At 33.9% G+C, this 27515-nt stretch overlaps 1 protein-coding gene across 1 annotated transcript; it reads left to right on the top strand.

Moving 5' to 3' along the window:
- Positions 1-746: 746 nt before the first annotated feature.
- On the top strand, positions 747-27515 carry LOTGIDRAFT_235246 (hypothetical protein; the record flags this gene model as incomplete). The annotated part of the gene is made up of 34 exons (XM_009064351.1): positions 747-962; positions 1244-1310; positions 1806-1936; positions 2123-2317; positions 2568-2607; positions 3370-3530; positions 3764-3919; positions 4815-5021; positions 5248-5305; positions 5627-5763; positions 6249-6425; positions 7702-7738; positions 8194-8321; positions 8691-8840; positions 11907-12125; positions 12272-12323; positions 12683-12807; positions 13036-13068; positions 14577-14631; positions 14826-14968; positions 16571-16739; positions 17187-17291; positions 17504-20183; positions 20548-21201; positions 21363-21451; positions 21940-22092; positions 22583-22747; positions 23199-23809; positions 24019-24234; positions 24795-24839; positions 25597-25750; positions 26230-26397; positions 26690-26843; positions 26941-27515. The coding sequence occupies 34 exons, from the start codon at positions 747-749 to the stop codon at positions 26966-26968; spliced, it is 7878 nt and encodes a 2625-aa protein (XP_009062599.1). The 3' UTR covers positions 26969-27515.

Here is a 27515-nt window from a genome sequence, read left to right as displayed (position 1 = left end):
CAAATGAAAAACCCTGGGGATGCGGGATATTAAACATCATAAAACTCTCTTCCGTATAATAAATTAATTGGTGATATCGCAAGTATGGATCTGAAATTTTAAGAATAGAAAGAAGCAAAATATACCATATATTATTCTGGGTCTTCTGACCTGTATATATTGATTCTGCAAAAATTCCTATTCTAATTTTGGTGATGTACATGGAAGTCTTTGATCCAAAATATTGGCCAAAACCATATGTACCCCAATTATTAACTTGCGGTAGATTGGCTGGGAATTTATATACCACGTTTGATGTTTGCTATGGGTTTAAAATAATATATCACCAATTTGAGACGATTTGAATGAACACAATTTGCGCTATCATTGATCCAAAATGGAATAGCTTCGGAGCGTTCCAACATTAAAACGCTGACAATAAATTTCAGCGGTGTGAAGAAAAGACAATGCCATTGGTCCACATGCCCTTGGACTGGAGGGGCTGACATGTTCTTCCTACCTGCTAAAGGTAGGGAGGGAAAAACAATAATTGTGTCCCGATGGTATTGAATAAATAAACCATGTACTAACCATCCGAACCGGAAAGCGTCCCCGGAATCTAAAGAATTAACAACGTCGACCCCTTAGATCCGTATATATCTACTTTTTTTAAAGAATAAACTTGCTATGTCACGGTTTGCAGTCATTTATGTAAGACATCATCCTAAAATTTTCAATTGAATATTATTTGTCTTTAAAGGTTCAACATGGATATTATCAGCCTACAATTTTGTCGAATATGTATTGAAGATTCATTATATAAAGCAGAAAAGAGAGTCAAAGATGGCGAATTTACTGCAGAGTATGGGAGAAAGTGGTTTGGTAATATTAAGGGTTTGATAAAAAAGATCTTCAGCACCAATGTTTCCAATGAATTGGATCCTAAACCAGAATTACTATACCGCTTGCGTAAAAGTATTGAGGTTGGTAGCTAAACCATCGTTTCATAGCATCAGCTTATCAACTCGACTTGCGCTGGAGTTTTGGCTTGATAAATCTCTATACTCGCAAGGCTGGTCAACGCTTTTGTAGATTGGTGAGATGGTAAATGAATTCAGCATAGCAAGGGGCTAATGTCATTTCTATGTAAGAACGACACCTGTATAGTTCCGTATTCACACATTCTATGACGGTAATAATTGAACGCCTATATGCTACATTTGAATTAAACAAAAAATCCACATATAAGTATTTAATTTTTCAGATTAAACCTGAAGACATTAAAGAATCATTACAAGCCCAATTTGGATTTCTTCGTTTTATTTTTTATGGTAAGGATTTCTTTTGTCCAGCAACGTTATTCAGATTAATATTTTGCAAAATCGCTGCTTGAAGGTGTCGATTATAGTCATATTCACGCCACCAAAGCATAATGTTGAGTAAGTGACGTGGATGTGGAAAATGAGAATTACATTGGCATAAACGAATACACAGTATAGGACATAGAACCATAGATCTAAATGGGCTTACCCAGATATGAATATTATTCTTCAATGGATTTTTAATCAGATTTGGGAGACTGATAGCGTAGATTTGCGTCATTCAAATATTCAGTCAAACGTCGTCAAATGATTGTAATTCCACTACAACTAAGTAAAGGCCCTTTCATAGTTACTATTATCAACTTTGTCGATAATTATCATATATGGGTAAGGATTTCAAGAATCACAGAAATCTTACATATCTTGGCAACCCATTTCGATTCATCGTAATGACTTCTGCAATGAATTTAATGCTTTTAATTCTTATTAAAGTAAATATTTCAGTTGTTTCAACGCCATCAACACTTTGTGAATTTCAAAATGGAGAGTTGGTGGTTCATTTTGACTTAAATTACCATACCAATGCGATTAAGAAAATAAAAGCTGGCTTTACTCCAGAGACTCAATACGATAGGGTAGGTATTATTTCCGTAATCAAATGCATTTAGTCGTGGGTTTGTGAGTTAATTTATCACATAACTACAGTAAATGCAGATATAGAGGTGTTTTCTTAGGATTTGCTCCGACCTGGACTCCTTCATATATCTGCTCTATGTTGAAGTCATATGATATAATATGTAAGATTAGAATTTATTTGATAGATTTTTCAAGAATTTTATGGAATGGCTGAACTCAATCTTAGTGAAAACGAGGCATCAAGTTTTTTCATCGCTGATACATGTACAGATTTAATACCAGATTTAATACCAGATTTACCAAATACAAGCAAAACAGAATACTATTGTGCACTCAATTTGGATTTTTGGTTGATATCCAGAAAGATTCTAGTTAAAAAGGTAATGACATCCCGCGGTACATTCAATAATGTACACAGAAATTCAACTATTATTGTTCGCTTTTAGCAGTTTAGCCGCTTTTCCTTAAAGTGAGTTTTTCCGGAAAAGCAATGTTTATGTGACAAGACTCAATTATTTCCTAATGTTGACCCATAGAAGAGAAATTCCTACAGATTGCTCAATTTATGTGGACGACTAAACTATATCCATTTGATTCCAGCTTCATTATTAAATGTATTTTCTTTTGTAGAATAACTGTGGTGACATTGTTGCTGAAGGTGTACAAATTGGTGAGTTAAAACAATGAACTAGTTTGACGATAGTAAATTCCTCTGGCTAGACCGAAAACATCTGCCTTTATTTCAGACTCTGATAGATATTTTGACAGTTGTCGGCTGACGAGACAGAAAGAGAAAGCCCTGTTAAATGGGAATTTTTTTCGCACCGCCGAAGGTGTGGAGGTTTTAAACCTAATAATTAAATACAATCCACCAAAGATTTTCGGAGAGATGGATATTTTTGTTGTTCAGTCATACCATGATTATCCCCCCTACACCAATGTCCCATCTGTGGTTCCAGGGCCACCTGATACGAACAAAACGAAAGTAACGACACTCATTACAAAGGTGGTTTAAAATGTTCCTTCGGATATTTTGAATATCTCCATAAAACAGGACTATTTTCTGACTCTAGCCAACGACTGTCAAAATAGCTATAGAGGCAAATGTTTCGGAATATCATCTGGCCTGTACAGATAGAGATATAAACACGATTTTGTAAAAACTGGTGATGCTGAAGTTACGTATGAACCTAGTAAAATTAAAGAGATGTTATTATCTAGATTTTTCCGTTACAGGCAGATAAGACTAAGAGCTCCTTAAATTTCATTGTCTAAAAATTCCACGACTTTAGATCTGCCAGATTTCGACGAGTCATCTCGTTAGCTTCGAAGAACAATTTATTACACAATTCAGAACTCCACTGACCATTTATTCACATATTCACTACTAACAACTTTGAGTTCGCACCATCTCTTCTGTATTATATTTTAGATATGGGAATTCTAAGTAATGACAAGAAAGGAGAAGTATTTGAACTACTAGCCAGAGCTTATGAAGAGAAAAAGATACTAACCTTGGCCATTGAAAAGGCGAAAAACGCAAAAGAATGTTATTCGGTATACTTTGATTTTATACGCCCTAGAAATAACAAGGTTAAGGTTTCAGCAAAAATTGATTTTTTGATGTGCGAGTGTATATTGGTCGGCGTACTCTCATTCCTTTTTGTTAAGTAAGATAGACCTAAATACCTCTCTCTATTCCAGTCTCGGATAGCAATTTTGACAATTGTTGTAGTTTTTAACTGCGAAACCCCGATATATTGGGAAAAATTAATATTTTGCAAAAATACTCTATCATTTCAATTTTTTTCGTAATTGATTTTAAGAGCGAAAAGAACAAAGAAGAAATGAGTGATTATATTAAATATCTGGAGGATAAAAATACCAAAACAGTTCAGAAGCCACCATCAAATACCAGCAATAACGCAACTGTGGTAGAAAAAAACACAGACATAGACCAAGATATCGTAAAGCATAACAAGGTATACATTTAGAAATCGAATATATTATTGGCAAGATAAATGGTTTCATTGTTTTACTTTGTACTTAGTTAAAAAAAACCTTAAATGTTTTACATAGGCATAGGAAGTGACAGTAATCAGCTTTATTGGATCATCTTTTTGAGACATTTTCTTTATGAAATTTGAGATAAATTAAATTGATTGCAAAAAAGTTTTCTTTTATCTTTATATCGGGGACACTAATAACATCAATTTACAACAATCAAATTTTCAATCACACGTTTGTGGTTCCTGCAATTCCAATAAAACTAACTGTTTGATGTCACCAATCGCTAAGAGTCTTATGTGATAAACCATATTTTGCGATTACTTACGTCATCAAACACTTATTTCTGGTGGAATTACAGGAACCGCAGACGTCTGACTAAAAATTGGAATGGTGCAAATTAATGCTATCAGTGTCCCCGATACTCATATATTTTTTTCAATCCCTTTCAAGTCTTCAGAGTTGCCCAATATTTTTGATGATTCAGACGTTAGATTAGTATATTTTATATAGAGGCAAAGTTTTGTTTATGTGTACCATCAAAAATGACAATGCATACTAAAAGGTGGATCTGTTTAAATGAATAGGCCTACCAGAGAATTCCTCACAAGTGATGAGATACAAAAGTGGTTTTAGTCTATGTTTGTGATTTATTTGTGTATTATTTAAGACACCATCAGCCCCGATCAATGATTTGCACACTATTATTCTCAATACAATGTCTATTGTTCATGTACTTCTGAAAAAGAACTGACTATATAGATAAGTTTTGGCTTGATCTTCTGGAATTATAGATTAGAGAAAGACAGGAAAATCTTGGAATACACAGAGGTTGCAATATTTTTGTTAAGCTTTCTCATATTCTTATAGGAATATCTTGTGGTATTTGATGATTACATTGAGCCTTTGCTGATGAGGTTGGAAGCTCAATTGCAATCCGGGAATTTTCAGATGTCAGAAGTCAATCAAATGACCACAGACTTAAATGACTATCTTGATAAAAGAAAAGAAAATGAGAATTTTAACGAACTAAAACTTCAATTGAACCATAGGCTATGTATGTTTATCAACTTAAAGGTAAGTTAATCTCAATGATATTAATGACACCATTGTTAACTGAAATTCCAAATTGTATAGTAGGTTGTCTTGAGATTGTACAGGTTAAAACTCTGAGTAACAGCATATTTCTGATATAATAGGCCTATTATAGTTGTAGTGGATCCTCAGCTCATACGGTATATTTGCTGACGGATTTCAATTTCGATTTTTACCCTTCCATACTATGTTTATCATTCACTTTCAGAATATACCTGAAGATGATATTGAATATATAATGAGTGTTATCAGATTTTATACTAATGGTAGGTAAACTATAAAATACTATAGATATAAAATATTTATCTAACTTACGCTACTGTTTCAGTTGGTTCATCTTGATTTATAAATAAAGTGAAAGCTGTTATTTATCCCTTGGTACAACATGAAGACGGTCCAAGAATCCTAACATTGCTGACATCAAAGAAATAACGTTTCGCTTGCTTTATTTAAATTCAGCAAGTCCACTTTGCTAAAATGCAGATAGATCGATTTTTGACCTTTGTTTTATAGACGTTTACGAATTCAATTCAATTGTTTTCTAAATAAAGCGATGCACCTGTAAACGACTTTGATAATTATTTCAGTGTTGGTTGTGATTGATACATCATGTGTAATGGATGTTGAAGACTATGAGAAGCCATATGTCAATGTTTTAACTAATTTGTTTAATATTCTCGAAAAGTTCTACGGACTATTCGGTAGAAGTAATATCTCATCTCAGGTAAATGATAATTGTTGATAACTTGAACATTACTGTCATACAACAAAGTAACATTGATTTAGTGGTAAACAGGAATACCCAAGCTTGAAATATATACCTATGTTCATAGGGGAAATCCAAAATTGAAGTCTATGTTGGAATTTGGGCGGTTTGAAATAAATAAAAACAACAGCTAAGGTTTACTAGAAAATCCTGTCTACCAGCTGGTAATAGGCTAAACATCTTCCTGACATTGATGTTTCTCAGATTATGAAAAATGCACAATTATTGCCCTTTTTATTGTCGTCGCCCCTGATCTCTAATTTGACGCTCTTTCGATGAACGGAAATTGACTTATTGTCCTTGACTTAAAACATATCAAATTTCTTCATGAGCTCAAAAAAATCCATTTTTCATTTGATTTGAAACTTCATTGGAATTGATAAGGTCTTCAGTAAAGAGATGATTGCAAGCTATCTTTCGTAAGTATAGTTCTTATATTTCAGATGATTAAAGATATCGCAAAGTTTAGGAGCAGAGCATATCAAATAAATCATTTCCCAGCATGTTATATCATAGCTAAATGGATTAACACGCCTCTTCAAAAATTGCCTGTCAATGACGATAATATAGATCAGGCAGTTGAAAATTCAATTGATATGATGAAGTGTATTGATATTCAGGTAGTATTTATTTGTGTAGTTTATATACATATTTTATGGTGGCTCACAGTTTTTCAAAATCAAAATATACTTCTATTGCAACTCTTTCAAAAATAATTAAGTGTAGAATGCATGTTTATTTAACCAGTGATCACAATCAAACACACATTTTATTGTAGGACGAGTGGTTTATAGGCGGAAGAATTTTTTAATGTATCTTTATAACGCCAAAACTATTTAAAACAATTTCGTAAACATTTTAGGTTATGCTTTTTGGAAACTACTGTACGGATTTAAGTAAAAAAAAAAGCGGCCTGATGATAGAGAAATATGCCTCCTATGTATTCTAAAGGTTTCAACTTATAAATCCAACACCAAAACTAGATCTAACTACAATTTAGTACTATCCGTTTAGACAAATTCAGTTTGACCAAGTAGATACATAAATGCAAATAGCAAAAATATTTCAGGTATAATTTACGACGTTTTTGAAAATGAAAATTTGCATGCTTCCTGAAAACAAAAGGAGCATAGCTGAAATCAGCCTTTTCTTTGTCATACCCCGCCTTTTCGAAACTTAATTTTCATACGCCCACATGAAATGCGGGTCGTATATCGGCGTCAACCATGTCCGGACGTGACTGTGACTGTGACATGACCATAGATGAACGCCATTGAAAATCAAAAAATATTTTATATGAGCAATTGTACTCGTTCTTGAAAACGCTTTCAATTTTTAACTAGTAAACACTCTAAAAGGCACAATTCTTGCCAGATTTTTGACAAAACTTTGTAATGTTGTTCATTATCACCTTGCCTGGCAAACTACCTTCTAGATTTCATTAGTGAGTTTTCTGTCTGTTAGAAATTGGGATTTATCTATCCTGAAATATACCAAATTATTTCATAAATAAAGTTTTGAAAGTTGCTATAAATAGTATCAATCATATCCAAAAAAGTCGAAATATTTGGTTAGAATATGTAGGTGACATATTTCTCTACAATTAGATTACTTTACTCAAATCCGTATAGTAGTTTTCTAACAGCTTCCAAAAAGCATAATGAACTTTAAAAGTTTACGTAAACTTAAGTTAACTTTTTAAAAAGTTTTGGCGTTAAAAAATTAACAGGTGGATTTTTTAAGTTCAGACCTTCAGATACACAATTATCTAGGTTTTGGTGTATAGTTTTCACAAATTTGAAAAAAGAAATTGTCGACCTACAAAAATTAAGTAGTACATGACGTATTTACTTAAGCGGTATTGTCTGATGTGTCAGCTTTGCTGTTCTGTTTCAGAAATATCATGACCAAATACTGGAACTAACTAAAGATTGTAAGTTAATTTCTTCAGGATATCACACTATAAGTATAGAATAATGATACCTGTTTATCCACGCCTGAGATATATTTTGGAAGTTTCAAAACATTAGAACCCAAGTGGGAAGATAAACAAGTCAATGAATTGTCATCATTTAAAGAGATTATAAAGAGGTTTTTAAAACTTTTTATGTGTATCGGGGACACTGATAACACCAACTTGCACCATTCAAATTTTCAGTCATACGTCTGTTGCTCTTGCAATTCCATTAAAAGTATGCGTGTTAGGCCCTTTAGTGATGTCATAAAACGCGTATATTAACCACATACGTCTAATTGTAAATTGGATTAGTGCAAATAAAGTTCACCACAATCCCTTTCATGCACAATTTTATCTCCCGTGCTTTGGATTTGAAAGTTTTTTAACTGTTGTATTCATATATATATATTTTGTATTTTTATTAAATGTAGCTTTATCATGTTGTCGAAAGGAGACACACAGAGCAGTGTTATTAGAACTAAAATCCAAAGCATATCAATATAAAGAGATATACAGTCTAGCTATAAAAAACGCTAAAGAAGCTCAAGAAGCTTATACGGTAAGGCTGCAATAATTTATTTACAAATTTATTCAGTTCGCTCTTAATGTGTGTCAAATTGAAACAGACCACATCTTATGGTAACTTAGTTTAAGATCTGTATCAACACATAACATTACTATCACCCAAGACAACATACTGTTATGTAGAATGATTTTTGTATAAAACCAAATCTAGAAATATACGGCAACTCTGAACAGATCAAGATCAATATGATGTCTGCAACTTAAACATTTTGAATTGCTCCCAAGTTATTTTTTGAAATGATAATCAAAAATTTAACTTGATAATACAAAATTGAAATTCCGTGTTCTAAATTTCTGATCAAATATTTCAATCTAAATTTAACTCTAATCAAAACTTGTTCAGGATGAGGAAGATAAGAAACGATTATTACAACACATTGATTACTTGCAATCACTACAAAGGGAAAAAGAGAGAAGGCAAGAACTGTTGAGGTTAGAAGAATCGAGAATACCTTACAATGAAGAAGCTGAAGAGGAGTATTTTGATTCTCTGGTAATTGCTTATACATGTTTATACTTAATATACTATACTGATATTTAATGGGGTAGTATGCAGAACCATATATATATATATATATAATATACGTTTTATGTAAGCAACTTGAACTAGTTTTGGTGATTGGCTTCGTAAAGACTCGATATTTAGTTGAAACCTTCAGAATACGAAGGAGATATACTAAGCGTTTAATTTGCTTAAATCATCTCGGTAGTTTTCTTACCCCTACAAAAAAGCATAACGAACTTAAAAAGTTTACATAAACGTTTTAAATAGTTTTGATGTTATAAAATCAACGGCGAGAGACCTTTTGAGTTAAAACTTTCAGATAAGTTCAGGGAAGTATTTCTCTAGGTTCTGGTGTATATTTTTCATAAATTTTAGCAAAACAATTTCCGGCCTACAAAAATGACAGAATGCTCCGTTAAATCAAAGAAAGAAACTACGGATTGAAATTCATGAATTCATACTATGAAATGTGCGATGGTGGGCGTCCGCACTATTTCTCAATTGGGTTTTCTGAATACTTAAAATTCTTAACAAAATAACCGTTACATACCGTTTCAAATATACTTCAGAAAACATCATTTTATGGTTAAATTTTCAAAATATCTTATCTCCGGTGGGGTTTGACTTCCCCAACAAAAATTTTTTAGTAATCTATTGTTTGCAATCTATAAAAAAAAAGATTAAAGTGTTATTACATACGTTTTTAAAACATATATTAAGATAAAAAATAAAAATCAATTAGGTAAGTCAATACCTTTGCCTATCGTTGTGATCCCAGATATATTAATTACATTTTATGTAGGCATACATGTATATACAGTGGTGTAACCTATTTTCGTGGATATAAGGATTCAACACCGAATTTCGTCAAAGTTACAAAAACGAAATTTTTTTTTTATGTCTTAGATGTTTCCTCTGATATTCTACAAAATAATTAAAACTGGTTTGTTTCGATTTTCTTTATTAATCCTTCACTTTGACCCATATTTCATGAGCAACCAACTCGGTAACGGCAGCAGAATGCGTCACCTATTTTCGTGTACAATGTTTGATCTATAAATAAGTCTGTGTGGATACCGGGTGGTATAATTAACTTCTCTTAGTATTTATCTTTGATATCAATTCATTATAACTAGTGACAATTCCTTGAAAGAGCCACGATTTTAAAAAAAAATAGTGACTGACAAAATAAGATACGTAGAGTGATTTATTGCTAAAAGTCACTGAAATAACATAAGAATATGGTCCACTTTTTGTTCCATAGAAATTTTCTGCTGACACGGAATCCGCTAGTTGATCACGTGACTTCATTCGTTGGACTACATTCTAGCAGACGACACTTGGAATTCCGATTACCGCTTGGGATTATAAGGAAATTCGGCCGATAAAAAATGGTGACGTTTGGTAATAAATGAAATCCGCCATTTTGTATTTGTCAAAGTATACATTAATACATTTTACCTTGCTTGAAACTACTGGATTCATTTTACTAGCTGATATTGTAGAGAAAACCCATGTTTATCAAAACAAACTATTGCGGAGGTCGCGCAAGGTCGCTCATGTAAATTATTAATCCTTTCCGGAAATCCACGAATAAAGGTTTCCACGAAATTAGGTTACTTGACTTGTATAATCTTGTATATATAATCGGTGCTAATATTATAATGGTGTAACCTATACTCGTGCATATAAGGATTCAACATCGCATTTCGTCAAAAATGTCTTAGAAGTTTCCCCAGATATACTACACAATAATTAAAATTGGTTTGTTTCGATTTTCTTTATGAATCCCCCCACCTTGACCCATATTTCATGAGTAACCAACTCGACGATGGCATCTAAATGCGTCACTGCATTTTCGTGTACAATGTTTGATCTATAAATAAGTCGAGAAGAACACGTTGTATGCATACCCATTGGTATAATTGTCTTCTCTTAGTATTTATCTTTAATGTCAAGTTATCATAACTAATGACAATTCCTTCAAAGAACCACGATTTAAAAAAAAATAGTGACTGACAAAATAAGATAATATGTAAAACGTAAGAGTGATTTATTGCTATAAGTCACTGAAACAAGATAAGAATATGGCCCACCCATAGAATTTTTCTGCTGACACGGAATCCGCATTTTATCACGTGACTTCGTTCATTAGACTACATTCTAGCAGACGACACTTGGAATTCCGATTACAGCTGTGGATTATAAGGAAATTCGGCCGATAAAAAATTGTGACATTTGGTAATAACTGAAATCCGCCATTTTGTATTTGTCAAAGTATACGTTAATATATTTTACCTTGCTTGAAACTACTGGATTCATTCTACCTGTTGACATTGTAGACATAACCCATGTTTATCAAAACAAGCAAATGCGGAGGTCACGCGAGATCGCACATGTCAATTATTAATCATTTTCGGAGATGCCCAAAAATAGGTTAGCACGAAACTAGATGACTTGACTGTATGCATTTTTTTCATCAAAACCATTGCTAATTAAACTTCTTCCATGCAGTTGTCACACTTACACCGTCACGTATTTGTTACAGATTCACTAGCACGTAGTAGTGACAAAGTGACTGTCATGTATACGTCACGGAGTCAATGTCATATATTTGTCACAAAATCACGGTTATGTATAAGTCACGGAGTCACTGTCATGATTGTATTTGTAACAGTGACAGGTAGTTGGGTGAAGATTTCATTTCATCAGCCCGTATGTACCTAACAAAATTAAGCCTAATATAATACTATTCTGCCCGAATATCATTAACTTTTGATTTAATTTCATGTGCTGTATGCACCACATAGAATTATATATATTTAAAAATTGGCCAATTTAATGCTCAACTTAAAGTTACCCTTATCGGTCTTAAGGGTTAAAAATGGACCACTTTTTTGTCGATTAAGATGAATTTCATGACATTACCCTGCATGGTATTTTGCAAAAATAAAAAGCAAGATTTGATTTAGGGGCCTGAATATAATATAAATTCTAATCTTCTTAATATGATTCTATTTGATGCATACGGACAATGTCTTTGATTTCTTGTAGGATTTTTTTGTGGAGGACGATGAAGTGGTCGATGGTGACGATTGCGATATGTTCAATATGGCTGAAAATAAAATTATTTGTGGTGAATTTGATGAAAAATATGCCGAAGAATTCCGTAGACAGGCTGCAAGTGGATTTATAGGCTACATTAACAAAAGAACAGAACAAGTTCATTGCATGTTGAGGATAACAAATGGTATAGGAGATGTCATAGAAAAGGTATGTAGCATTCCAATACAATATACAACTATTTTCTACTGTGTTGACGTAGTTCTTTTACAGAACTTGAAAATGGCTCATGTTTCATTACAATTCTGTATTGTGTAAGTGACCTTGTTTGGCAATCTTTGTTTTATGAATTTCAGTGTGAGTTCAGTGACAATGTTTTCATATCTTGTTTAAGATATTTATTCTATGGTGAGTATAATCGATCTTCAATGAGGCAATATATTATCAAACGAAACCATATATGGCCGCCAAAAAACACAACCCTCCAAAACAGAATGTTAAGTGAAAGTAGGCTGTCATTTGTCATAATTGCTTTGAAGGCTGACCGGAGGGTAAGATGGCTATTCTTCAGAGCTGAATAAGATATTATGTAATGTCTGCAATAATTTTTCTTGTGCACCCAAGTAAGGAATCCCAAATTTAAATTTTAGTGAAATGAACTTGGCACAGCCACGGGCAAATTGAAATTTTACTTTGGAGTATTATATGGCCACAGGAATGTGTTACACGGCTAAAAGTCAAGGGAAAAAAGATGTTGTAAATTTCAGGGATGAATGGAATAGGTGTATTCTTTTCGAACCCAAAAGAAGGGAAAACTGCTCAAGTGAGCGCTCATGCTTATGAGTTATTTCAATTTGCAGTTAATGGCCTCCTGGTTCAGAAAGTAAAGCACGTGAGTTTATTTCTTAAAGTGGTCAAGAAAATTTCAAATACACCAAGAATTGAAAAATAATATATAACATTAATTACATGGAGATGCATTCCAATATCCTTTATGTTCACTTTTTGAAAATCAGATCTGTCACATACTTTTATTTTAGACTTCTGACAGAAAACAAATTAATATTGAAACCTCTAACGTTTGACAAACAAGTTAGACTTGAATGTTGTTTTCTTTCAGGATGAAATACAAAGTTCTAAGACACTAGCAAAGGTATGACTTAACAAATATTGTTAGCATGGACAATCGCCCTGTCTATGTAGTAAAGCTACCTTCGACCAAAATGCATCAGACACTCTATTTTTTATGTGTTGAGAGTTATGTCCAAGTTTATTCTTGAATCCACTATTTCTATATAACTTTCTTTGAAAACTATATCAAGATCCTCAGGATATTCCGATCAGGCTATATGCAATCAGATGTAGTAAGTTACTTCTTAGATAGGTTCATGATAACGATAAGTAGATACAAGCATTTATCTTTATACAATTAGCTAGTCAAAATGTTTCTTTTTTTATTTACTAATTAAGAGTACGATAAAGTTCTGCCAAGAAATGCTTTCTATAACCAACGTTTTGTTAGAATCTCACGACGATGACGATGTCGCAACCTGTATTGGTATAAGTAACGAATTAAAGACTATACTAGAAGCACTTCATGTAACTGGAGTATATAATATTCACCCTTTTGTTCTATCCAAGATGTTCGGTCAAATATATAACAATATGGGACAATCTATGTTCAAATTTGTAAGTAGTGCACCCTCAACATTTCTCAAAATTGCGTGAATATAGGACATGAATTTTATATTTTTTGCATCAAATCATTTGGGTTGGTTATATCAATCAAGATGTTGCTTTACCCATATATATTTGTCTACTACAATCCTGTCCAATGCTTCGAAATATCAACAACTATTCGGATCACTTTTCAAAATAAGGGCGTTATGTTCATTGACGCATGCATATCTTAGCATTGACGCTATGCCATCATAATATACATGTAATTATATACCTCCAATTACCTTATTTATACGCTACATGAAATAGGGGGTGTATATCGCCGCCACCCATCTGTCGGTCCGTCTACACTTTACATTTTTGACTGATTTCGACGAAATTTGGTATGGTTGCTTGTTATAACCCGAATATCAAGCCTATTGAAAATCAGAAAAATTGAAAAATATTTATGATGAGTTATTGCTTGAAACGCTCGTAAACACTCTAAAAGGCGCAGAAAAAAAGTTTGATGAAACTTGTGTGAGTGTTTGTTATCACCCAAGGATGAACCCTATTAAGAATCAGAAAAATCGAAAAATAATTAGTATGAGTTATTGTCCGTGTTCTTGAAAATGTATTCAATTTTTAGCACGTAAACATTCTAGAAGGCACAATTCTTGATAGATTTTGACGAAACTTGGTGTGAGTGTTCGTAAACACCCAAGGATGAACCCTATCGAAAATGAGAAAAAACGAAAAATATTTAGTATGAGTTATTGCTCTTGTTCTTAAAACCGCATTCAAGTTTTAGTCTGTAAACACTTTAGAAGGCCCAATTCTTGACAGCTTGTGATGAAACTTAGTAATATTATTCAATATAAAGTTCAAAAGAAGTGTATGGCTGAAGGTTGAATATTTCATACTGGTAATTGTTACAGTACTGCCAAATATTTTTATTTAAAATCAAAGCTGCCAGTAGGCGTATATTACCTTGCCTGGCAGGCTATCTTTGAATTTAAGGGTGATTATGACAGAGCAGTTGCTGGTTGCAAAGCAGGTTTGTATGCTTAATAAATCAAATTCATCAGTCCCGTCTGTTTAATAGAGCAAAATATTGTGATCCTACTATATATATATGCCATTCAGCTAACAAGATATAAATCTGAAAAGAAGAATTTCGTAAATAACAGAGTTTACTCGATTAAAAGACGGAAAAATTCAGTAAGGCTTATTTATTTCTCTTCTCTACAGTTTTAAAATTAGCTACTGAATTTGATATGGAACATACAGATCAGAAGATTAAAGCACTAGAAACAATGGCTAGGGCTTTTGAAAAATTAAACAGAAGAGAAGCTGCTATAGCTAGGATTGATGAAGCTATTGAAATATGCCAGGTACAGACTACAAATGTTTTCATTCAATTTATTGTTAGATTAATGTTAAATAAGATTTCAGAATCCCTTCTAGAACTGAACGTGTTGCAACTTGCAAGACACGAGCACTACTAACCAATGAAAATTGTTGAACTTAAGCTATAAACACGCTACAGGTTGATTACATGTGTACGTAAGCGTAACTCAAGCTCAAACTCAAATGGAAATGTGGACGTATATTGCCATCGCCCCTGTCCGCACTTCTGTTACATGCATGTATCTATTGACGAGATCTTGGTCATGTTCGAATTTAATAATAATCGGCCGAACGGGTTTTGAATTATTGCCCTTGACGTAAGAAAAGCGCGTCAAATTTGGCTTGTAGCCACAATACAGGCTACAGTTTATATCCGATCTTGATGACACTTGGTATATATATATAGATTGATGAGATCTCGGTGAAATTCGAAATTATCGGAAGAACGGTGTTGGGGTCATTGCCCTTAGTACAATCGCGTCAAATTTGACTTGTATCCAAGACAGAGGCTACAGTTTTTATCCGATCTTGATGGATCTTGGCATGCATGTATAGATTGACTCGAGTCCGACTGGCACGGGCACACGAGGGAGACAAAAATCTCCCGTAGGTCGTTTATCACCCCGTCGATAATTAAGTGCGGAGCATGCAATTGAAAGGAAAGTGAATCTGATTGGATAATGACGGTTTGTCTTGCAGACGATAAAACTATCGGAGACTATTATCAAACTTGGGACGCAATAATCCTGTCGAGGAAGCGGGGGCACACGCGAGATACTCAAGACTGTAATCGGCGATAACAATCTCCGACCAATACTGTTCGTGAGCCCGCAACTTAAGTTCTAAGTCAAGTTTGAATTTGGTAACAATGAGATGAACGGTTTCAGAGTTATCGTCTTTGACTTAGTTAAACACTTCAAAACTGGTTTGTAGGCAGATATAGACTACAGTTTTTATACAATCTTGATGAAACTTGGTATGCATATATACTGATGAGATCTCAATCGATTACGAAAGCGGAACCAATCGGATGAACGGTTTCGGAGTTATCGCCACCGACTTATTAAAAACGTACCATATTTGACTGACTACATCTTTTATTTGATTTTGATGAAACTTCGTTTTTGTGCATATACTGATGAGTTGAGTGTTTTTGCCCTTGTGTGTTCGTTGAGACCTTGTTCATGTTTGAATTTGATGATAATTTGATGAACTGTGTTTGAGATTTTGCTTTGACTTTTAAACATTTTAAAGATTATTATTAAATCATTATGAAGCCACTAAAGACTTTGTTTGTAGTGGCCTGACAAGCTATCTTTTATTCAGCTTGCGTTTGAGTTTGCGTACCCATGTAGGCATAATCGCAGCTTTAGACCTTCGAAGAAACACATTAGCATAAAAGTGGAAGTGAAAACCGAATATTTGATCCCATTGTCGGGAACCGTTAAACCGTATATTACCATACATAGCTTTACTGTTTTCGAATTTTTTGTGCACACGTCATTTCAATAAATGTATTTCCATAACTCGTTTTCAAGCCTTAAGAAATGTTTTATCTTGTATGTAATACATGTTACTTCCCACAGAATACAGACAAGAAATCAGAGCTTCAGAGCTTAAAGACAAAATTTCAACGAACTATCCAAACTCGAGAGTCAGTTGGGGCTTCTTACTTAGTTGATGATAACATAAGGAAAGACAGAGAACGTCAAAATAAAATTCAGTCCCGTCATCACAAGAAGAAAAGAAGAAGATGTAAGATTTTTTTTATTGTGTGTCTGAGAGTACCATTTATTCCCATGCCCAACCATTGATCATATTGCCGACTTCCCTCTAATAGACCTAACCCTAATCACAGATCACTAATGATTCATCGCAACTTATACTAGTTGGTCAAGTTATAGATTCATAGAAATTAGTACACCCATGCGCACCGTTGATGTAAAAATAGCATTTGCCTCCAGATGCATCATTTTTATTTTTTGTCGACCGGAACTGTGTGAGTCTAGGATTTTAGAATTTTAGGTTATGTGCTTTTCGCTTCTGTCAACTGCGGCAGATCAGAGAAGATTAATCGCCCGGAGTTTCAATTTGACAAGATCTTGTATAAGAATCAACTTATTTATATCTTATTAGGTACTGCTAATATGAAAAAGAACATCACGATATTGTTTGTTGTTTTTTTTGTATGTATATTAATAGATAAGAAACAAGAAATGGTGACACCAGAAGATGACGCGAATTTCCAAAACAAATCTGAAAATAAAGTACAAAATGTAGAATTGTCAACAGTCACACCGATAAGTGGTAATAATATATTTTATCCAATTGAATCGAAATTGACGATATCTTAGTAGATGAAGAAAATATATTCTCTCCTTTACTCAGAGTGACTGCATGGAGATTGCAATATTTCTGTGTCAATTTATGCTATATTCCCCTGTATCTTGAATATATAAGATATAGAAGTATTTTAAATTTTGATCCCGATTGATAGCACATGTGTTTATTTATTGTAGATACAGAAAGTGATTTGTCGGATGATTATATTGATAGTGAAACTTACAGTTTAACCACAGCCCCCAGCACAGATAATCTATCACTGTTCTCTTATTCTCAGTCAGACGTGGATCAGGATGAATCAATATCAGATGAGGAAGTTTCTGTTCCACAAGAAACCTGGTATGAAACTAGTATCAAGGTAATGGAAGGACATGAAAAGAAAACAGAACATTGTCTTCAGTATGATGTAGATTTAAGGGAACGCTTCGATTTTCAAGAAAATTTGCCAAAGTGGGAAATATTTTATCCTGCAATGATGACCAGAGTTGAAATGGAACAGAATATTCAAGCAAATCCTGTGAAATATAAGAAATGTATCATTAATGTGGATTCATCACAATCAGCTACATGTACTACGACAGAAAATCCAATTGGTGAGCAGATAGTGATAAATGGTAGATCTAAATGCGGACAAACATTTTCTGGTGATGAGGTCTGTGTAGAAATTATTGGTAAAGCAAACGATAAAGACTGTGGTAAAGTTGTTGGGATTTTCAAAAGAAATAGGTCTGATACAAAAAATCCTGTCTTTTTATGTACAATAACTGGAGAAGAAGCCCATTTGATGGGACCTATCTGCAAGACTGTCCCCAAAATAAGCATTTTCCATAATCAAGTATTAAAGAGATTTTCCAACATTCCCAATTCCAAGATAGAAGTATACAAGATGGATAAGAAAAAATCATTCAAATTTTCTCATTTCTTTACCATAAATCCTGCTAAAAGACAACAATATATTTTTGTTGTTGTGTATTTGAACTGGAGTCCCAAATTTGCCTATCCTAAAGGAATGGTTATAGACGTAATTCAAAACTATAAGGATTATCAAGCAAGTCTTAAGATACTTGGAAATCAATTTGCTATTGACCCTATTTACCCATCAGAAGTAATCCAGGAAATTGTGGGTATGAAGAAAGATGACTCTGTACCGAGCTATGACTTTGATGTATTGACCATTGACCCAAAGGGATCAAAGGATCTAGATGACGCACTTCATATAACAAGGCTATCTGAAAACATTTTCGAGGTCGGCGTTCATATTGCAGACGTTGCCCATTTTGTAGTAAAAGGCTCTGAGATTGATAAGGAGGCTGAAAGAAGAGCGACAAGCTTTTATCCAGAAGATTCCAGATCCATTCATATGCTCCCTGAACCATTGAGCGAAGATAGGTGTAGCCTTCGAGAGAGAGAGGTTCGTCGTACGATTTCTGTGATATTTAAACTGGATGCCAACGGTGAACAGCTTAACGAACCAGTAATTCAACGATCTTTTGTTCGCTCCATGCAACAGTTGACATATCATGAAGCACAACTAATTATCAATGGCCACCGAGATGGATTTTCCGATACGATTAATGGTATGATAACTGATTTGTACAGGCTGTCTAAATCTATCAGACGTTCTCGTTTAAAGAAAAGACTCTATCATGTTCAGTATAGTGATGGCTTTCTTCGTGGTGAAAATGAAACGAATGAAACAGAAGCTCACGATTTAGTGGAAGAATATATGATAATGACAAATTGTCATATTGGCCAAATAATTACAGAACAATTCCCAAGAGGAATACTGCTAAGAGTTCAACAACCACCAGACGACAAAAAACTTGTTCAATGGTTTGGTCAAAATCAACCGGTTGGTAATTTGATTCTTTACTTACAAGGTTATTCTTGTCAAAGCAGCAATGGAAATTTATCACTATCCCTGGACAATAATCATTCCGACGGACATCTGACAGTTCAGAAATCAGTTTGGACAGAAGTCCTGAGAGCAAAGGAAGCAAAAGATTGGAAAAAGTTGCAAAGTATTCTCTGTATGGATGATATACACCCAAGCCATTTTATTGCTCGGACACGTTGGAATGGGATAATGGAATCAGCGGAGTATAAGTTATGCTCTGGAGCACGGGCAACAGGTTCCCATCATTTTACATTAAACTTCAATCTTTACACACATTTCACTTCGCCGCTGAGACGGTTTGTTGATTTAATCAATCATCGCTTTATCCACGCCTATTTGGATAAAAAGAAAGCACCATATACTACCCACGAGCTGCAGATGATAAGCCTACATCTTGGTAGACGAGCAAAACAACAGAAATTGTATGGAAAGCACAGTAAAACTCTAAAATTAGCATATGAGTTAACAAAACAACCGGCCCAGATTATGGGATTTATCAGTCAAGCAGATAATGACGGGGTGGAAATTGAAATACCTCAATGGCCATTTTTGAAAGCGAATAATGATATACCATTTCATTTACTGGACGTTTGCGAAAGACCAACTGTAAAAGATACACTTACAGAAACCTCTTGGAGAAAGAGAAGCTTCCACACTCTAGGAGCAGTTGGCCATGTCCGCCCTGAAATGAAAAGGCGAGAAAAACTACAACTGAACCCTATCAAACATTGCCTAAACATACCGTTAAAAATGTGGGCGGACCTTCTCACCAATCTTATATCATCGACTGAATCTGAGGACAAACAACGCAGTAAGCGGTGTAAAAAGGAAGTCGAAAAAATAATTGATCAAATTGGTATGGAGGGAATAAATCCCATAGGGACATTATATGGAACTGTAGATAAAGTTACCTGTGAAGGTGGTCGAAGTAATATTTCATCACTAACGGATATGTGTAGGTAAGTTTTCATCGAGTTTTACTCATGTCAAGTTGGTCAAATTCCATCATTTATCATTTATTATTTAATCTTATTTCTACGATGGTTCATATACGACATTATTTATTTTGTTTAATTTTGAATTAAAAAACTGGAATACAATTATAAAACATAATTTTGAATTAAAAACTTGTATTTTCAGCCTGGTGAAAATTAATATTCCAGTTTTTTAATTCAAAATTAACTGGTTGATTAACTACTTTCTCGATTTTTTTTACCCAAATTGGTAATAAAGATTGATCTTATCTTATCTTCAGAGACACAACTTCGTAAGAACCCAATTAGTGTACGTTGTAATTTCAGTATTTTCTTTCTTGTTTTTCAGGTTCAGTTTCAAGTTTGCTCCTGGTCGAGTTCTGTGCACTCAGCTATCAACTGTTTTCGAAAAGGGACTTCCAAAACCTAAGTTTACTATGGTCAAACTAGCTGATAATTTGATATTTTGTTTGGAACATAAAGATGATCCTGTGACCTGCCTTACTAAGGAGTCTTTTGAGTCGACAAAAGGAAGAAAGTGGATACAAATATCAGAATATGTGAAGGCATGGTCAGCCCTAGTGGAAATGGAAGCCGCAGTTCAAAGTGTTCAAGGCGGTGACACATTTTTCATTGAACACGTCCCAGTGCGTTTTACAACACAAGATTCTGGTAGCTTCACTTTTAACCATTCATTTTGTTCAGACAGGGACGTATTAGGTAGTATTCACATTAGTAAAGATGAAAAAGAAAAGCCTATAACTGATTTTGTCTGTATCCGTAAAGAAGTAGCTCAAGACTCTGACAATCCCTTTATCTGGGTAGGTCATGGGCAAATGGTATATTGTTGTAAAAGCGAAGATTACATGGAATCAAATGAATTGGAGGTTTATTTCGAACTTCATGGCACAGAAACATCTAGTTCAAAAATGAGAGATGTAATAAATATAGGAACACAGGATGTTTTCACTCTCGAGATAATACCAAGATCAGAAACAGACAGGTTCGTTGGTTATATTTTTATTTTGTATATTTCAGTATTAAAAGAAGTGATTTAGCCATCGTGTGATATTTAAAAGTAATAACACCAATAAAAATAGCATGTAGATGAACAATTAAAAGCAGGGCCCTGACTATGTAATGACATTGAAGTTTCTTTTCCAGGAGACTTAAAGATGTTCTAAAAAAGAAAGTCATCGAGAGTAACCCTTTAGTGAAAGCAATAGTTTTAAACAGCTCAATACCAGTGTTAGGTAAACTTTTATTACATCCAGGTTGGGGTGATAATGAACAATATTACTACGTTTTGCCAAAATCCAGCAAGAATTGTGCCTTTTAGAGTGTTTAAAGCTAAAAAAATTAAACGCGTTTTCAAGAACAAGAGCAATATGTTATATCAAATATTTTTCTTTTTTTCTGATTTTCAATACCGTTCAATTCCTTTGGAATTTTAAACACTCACACCAAGTTTTGTCAAAATCAGTGAAAATTGTGCCCGCTTGAGTGTTTACGAGCTAAAAATTGAATGCGTTTTCAAGAACAAGAGCAAATATTTTTTGATTTTTCATTAGGATTCTACCTTGAGTGATTATAAACACTAGTTTCGTCAAAAATCTGTCAGGAATTGTGACTTCGATAGTGTTTACGAGCATTTAGGGACAGATCGACGGACGGACATCCATGTGTTTGTTGGGATCTAAAAGAAAAAAAATTTGTACATGTATATTATGTATTTTCATAGACCGTGATCACCTTGATTTGGGAAAGAAGATCGAAAAAGATTTACCTAAAGAGGAACTGCAGATCCTCAAATTACCTGGTAACAATATAAAACAACACGAGGCTATCGAGAAATCATTAACATCAGCATTCACATTGATACAAGGTCCTCCAGGTTGGTAATTCATAATTCATAACTTCATTTTTATACTGATTTTAGTCCACCTCTCTGATCCAGTTTGTGCAAAGTTTCCAGAATTGCACATCACCGTTTGACCAATCGTACCTTAATCTCAGAAACAGGAATCAGTGATAGTGTTCACAGCTTACCAGCGAAATTCGAACCTTTAAAGAATCGGTCCAGAATTATCTGCGTTTGAAAGTTAAAATGACTACTCGTCCTTTCTTGAGACTCCATCTATATAGAAAAGATATAGAAATAAACAGTAAAATTCTAGTTTGAGGCATATTTGAAGAGATTTCCGTGCAGTTCTAGTAATTTTGAAGACTAATAACGTATACATACATGTATTCACGAACCAAATCAAATCCAGAAAGTGGCGAACCATGCCTTTTATCCTTTGCAAAGGCATGACATATTTAATCTAAACTCTGATTCGTGTTTTACCTATTATATAAATTGATGTGAATGATTTTATAAACAGGAACTGGGAAAACGTATACTGGTATTAAATTAGTATATCTCTTCACTAAGATTAATAAGATCATTAAGCTAGAAGAACCAGCCAAAAAGGGAGACAAAACAATCGATGGTAAAAACCAAGTTTTGTATTGTGGTCCTTCTAACAAATCAGTTGACGTTGTAGCACGTAAGTTTAGTAATAGTAAATAATAATAAAAACTATAATAACAATGGTGAAAAATTTCTAGTAAATGTGTTAAAGTAATCTGAATTAAATACAGCTCAAGATTATCCAACTCATTCTATGACATTTATAAGCAAGGCTCATTTAAATCGTTTTGTAATTATGGACGTAAAAAAGGAAGCAATATTGCGTACAGTTTTAAGTTATAAATCTGAAATGCCATTACTCAAGTAGTAGATTATCCAAAAATTATCCAAATATGAATCATGTATTAAGATAATGTCTTCGGGGTTCATGAAAATAAGAAAATCCAAGGATTATTTGTGACATAAAATCTCGGATAAATGGTTATCAGCCATGGCGAAATTATACAAATTTAGATTAGTATATTATGCGATAATATGTAAAAAGTTGTCTCCTGAGTGATTACGAAGTTGTCAAATATTCTTTTCAGGTAATCTTATAAAGAAGTTGGGAAATAGATGCCCAAAAATAGTTCGAGTTTATGGCAGGACTGTAGTTTTTTGCGATTTCCCTGTGCCTGGCAGAGCTTCACCATCAAGAGCTGCAAGGAGAGAAGGACAATGCCCTGAAGACTTACATAATGTTGCTCTTCACCATATCATTAGACAGAAAGGTAAACCGTATGCAGATAAAATTTGTGAATTTGACAAGAAGTTTAAAAAGGAAATTCAATTCCCAGAATCACAGGGAATAACCAAAATGATGATAAAGACATACCATAAACTTGTCCGTCAAGCTGAGGAAGAAGAGTTGCCATTATATGAAGCAATTTTGTGTACAACTGGTGTTGGGGGTAACAAGAGAACGATGAAAAATCTTAAAGTATTCCAATGTATAATTGATGAATGTGGCATGTGTACTGAACCAGAGACTTTATTACCAATTCTTGTTGCCAAACCCAACCAGCTTGTTTTAATTGGTGACCATAAACAACTTCGACCAATATTGATGTGCTCTAAAGCCGCTAAACTTGGTCTAGAAAAGTCATTGTTTGAGAGATATGCTGAAAAGGCCATTTTTCTTAATATCCAATACAGAATGGTACGTAAGGGTTGTTTTTATCATATTATTTATGTAGAAGTCGCTGATTCAATCGGTTAAATTGGTCAATGTCTTAAAAATATATTTTCGTCCTGAAGTTCGCGCATTTGATTAACTCTCTTCATAAAATTTGGAACATTTCTCCTTTACATAATAATTTGATCTTATTAATTATTTATAAGTTAAGACTTCAGTTGAACCTTTTTCAGCACCCTGATATATGTGCATTTCCATCCAAGCAATTTTATGAAGGTAAACTAGAAACAGGACCATCTACATTATGGGAGATTAAACAGCCTTTAAGGATAATTGGTGGAAAAAAGATTATGTTTTTCCATATAGAAGGAGAAGAAGAAGCACTAACAGTACACACTGATGATGGTCACGAACGATCAAAGTCCAATATTCAGGAAGTTGATAAAGTTGTAAGTAACATTAACACTGTCAATGTGACCTAGGCCAGTGCTTTCATTGAGATTCTTCTCAATTAACCCTTATGTTTTTTTGCTGCTGGGACAAGTTATGTACATAATTAGCCTTCACTTGACAAATATTTAGTTTAACTCTTTCCTGACATCGAAGACTCAACACTGTTATAATATTTTCACAATTACAATCGAAATATAATTTTGGTTTTATTAGACAAACAATTGTATGGCCATTTTGGTTTCGTTTTTTTATTTAATCATTTTTTAAAAACATGTCAGTCAATATTAGAATTAACTTACATTGCTCAGAACCTTTGTTTAATGATCACCTTTGAATATTTGTTTAATCTACCTCTATTTTACAATTCTGTTAAGATCGACAGCAGTCTTTTAGTTTGACACAAACTTGAATTTACATTGTGTTTTTTTGTGTTTGATTGTACGCTACGTCTGTTAAATGCCGTTAATCATCACAAACCTTTTTTAGCAGTTGCCCACATCTATGTCCATCGAAACTCATTTGACTAACGAAGGGCCTATGATGATGTCAATTTTAGATGTTATCTCAGAGGAAGCTATATGATTATCAAGCATTACCTCTGGTGAGTGCTGGGAGCCGCGGCGGCTCAGTCGCGGCGGCTCAGTAAGTTAGACGCTTGCTCGCTAACCTGAAAGTCCATGGTTCAATCTGGCATAGGTAGAGATTATACCTTCGGATTTTTCCCCTCTCAGTGATGCAGATAAGAGGTACTAGAAAGAGGGGTTGACATGGATAAAGCGTCTAGTCGTTCAGATGGGACAATAAACCGAAGCCCCATGTGCTACCCTGAATGTCCATGGTTCAATCTGGCATAGGTAGAGATTATACCTTCGGATTTTTCCCCTGTCAGTGATGCAAATTAGAGGTACTAGAAAGAGGGGTTGACATGGATAAAGCGTCTAGTCGTTCAGATGGGACAATAAACTGAAGCCCCATGTGCTACAGACTGTGCACGTTAAAGATTCCTCGACAGTTGGAAATCGAAAAAGAGGAGGCTAATGTTGCTGTCCTAGAAAAAGTTCGCTCATTGCACCCAGCATGGCGTTGCTCGTCTTCATTAGCCCACATGGTGCAGAAAAGTAGGACGTCAAACTCCATTCATTTCATTTCATTTCTGGTGTGTGCTGCACGGACTAACGGCTTTGCGAATCTGTAAGATCTTCAGATTGATCCCAAAATTCAGGAGTCTTTCATCGTTAACGTTCTATCTCTCATGATGTTTCCATGACTTTTTTCTTACTATAGTCAACTCTATTGGAAATGATTAATGCATATCTTCATGGTGATAATCGTCAGTTTTGCTTTCCATTGTATTTTAGGTGGATTTATTTCGACACATGGTAAGGAATGAAGATATCAATCCAAGAAGTATCAATATCATGACACAATACAAATCACAGATGTCTTTGATTCAGAAGAAAATAAAGGAATATAACTTCGACAACACTGTAAATACAGTTGTAGCCAGCCAAGGTTAGAAGATGTTTTTGCTGCTTTAGAATACTTCATGTAGAATTGTTATCAATTATTTTATTAATTTCTTGTAAATATGTATGAAATTGCTTATTGTGTGGCTCCCTGATAACAGATACATTTGTACATGCATATATTTCTACAACCTACATTTGGTCAAATTGACTTCCATAATATCAACCAAACTCAAAATATCAGAGGAACATAGTACTCAATTAATTTTTCAGTCGATGAAACTTATTCTGTTCACTCTTATTGTACAAAGTCAATGTCTGGTTTGTCTACAAAAGAGTTGCTTTAACCAGCGAAAGATTGAACACTCCAAATTTTCAAACTTGGTCGATATTACCGATATGGTTATATGTTACTAGTTAGATCATCGCAGTCCAAACCGAATTTAGATTTTCTAGTCCCCAGAACCTAATTATTATCAGAAATAGATTAGTCTGAACTTCTCTATCTACCTATCTTTATTCCAGGTGGTGAATGGGATTATGTTATTTTAAGTACCGTACGTTCTCTACCTTTGTATAAAATTGAACCTTTTCCTACTCGAGGATGGAGAACAGAAAATCTCGGATTTTTAGCTGATGAAAATCAGACCAATGTTGCTCTTACAAGAGCGAGGAAGGGATTATTGATTATAGGTAAGGCTCTGATGAAATGGTGATATTATATCAACATATCTGTTATTTCCATCCGTGAATCTTGTCACGTTCTTAATATTCACATTATGTAGCTTTTTGGACGTTACCTTGAAGCTACAGTTTTGAGCTCAACATCTGAGTGAGGCAAATATAAGGTTTGACATCAGGTTTTTAGGGACCCGAAGAAGATGTTTTCCGGTTAACCCACCCTAGAAGACTATGATCATTGAGCCAAGCTTTTTTGAGAGCTAATAAGCAATTATCATTATACACCCAATGTTTTATTTTGCAGGTAATAAGAATGTGTTGAAATGTGATACAACTTGGCGAGCCTTGTTACTACATTATGAGAAGCAAGGCTGTATTCAAGACGCAAATAACATTCCTTCGTCTGCTCCGCCTCGTGCGGCAATTCCTATTATTGGTCGATATAAATCGGCAAAAAAGTAATTAAGCTGTAACTATATTCCTTATAATATATTGTTAATGATCGTATTGTTTTTTTTTTTATATTATATTGGTTTATATCTTTTTTTATTATAGTGGACCATATCCTTTTAATATGATATAATCGCTTTTATTGTTATTTTCAAATCAATATAATTGGTGTATTTTAACATGGAAAATATTTATTATTGAAATTGGTGTAAAATATATTTTGTATCATGGGGTTCGTCAACCTTTGGTGTGTTCGCAATAAGGACTACAGTTTTATACGCCCACCTGTAAATGTGGACGTATATTGCCGTCGTCCCTGTCCGTCCGTTCACATTTCTTGGGTTTGATTTTCGCTATCCTACAATTCCTTATTTTATCAAGATACGGGTTTGATTGGATAAGAATAACATAATTGGGACTGGCCTGGTAGAAATCTATTTTGATTACAATGTAGACTAAAAAAAAACAATAATGATACGAAATTGTGATCTAATTTTAATCAGATTGAGTTTTTCGGATGACTTTTCCCATTTGAGACGTTCGCTGCAAATTATCTTTTTAACTTTTGGTATTAAAATTTATTGCTAGGTAAGTTTTTGTAAAGTCTTTATTTTATTTATTATCACTTAATTCACTTTAGTTTTGAATTTATGTGCTAAAATAAATTTTTATCTCTGTAA

This window comes from Lottia gigantea (assembly GCF_000327385.1).
Source record: "Lottia gigantea unplaced genomic scaffold LOTGIsca_62, whole genome shotgun sequence".
NCBI lineage: Eukaryota > Metazoa > Mollusca > Gastropoda > Lottiidae > Lottia > Lottia gigantea.
This window is presented reverse-complemented; position numbering and strand designations above follow the sequence as displayed.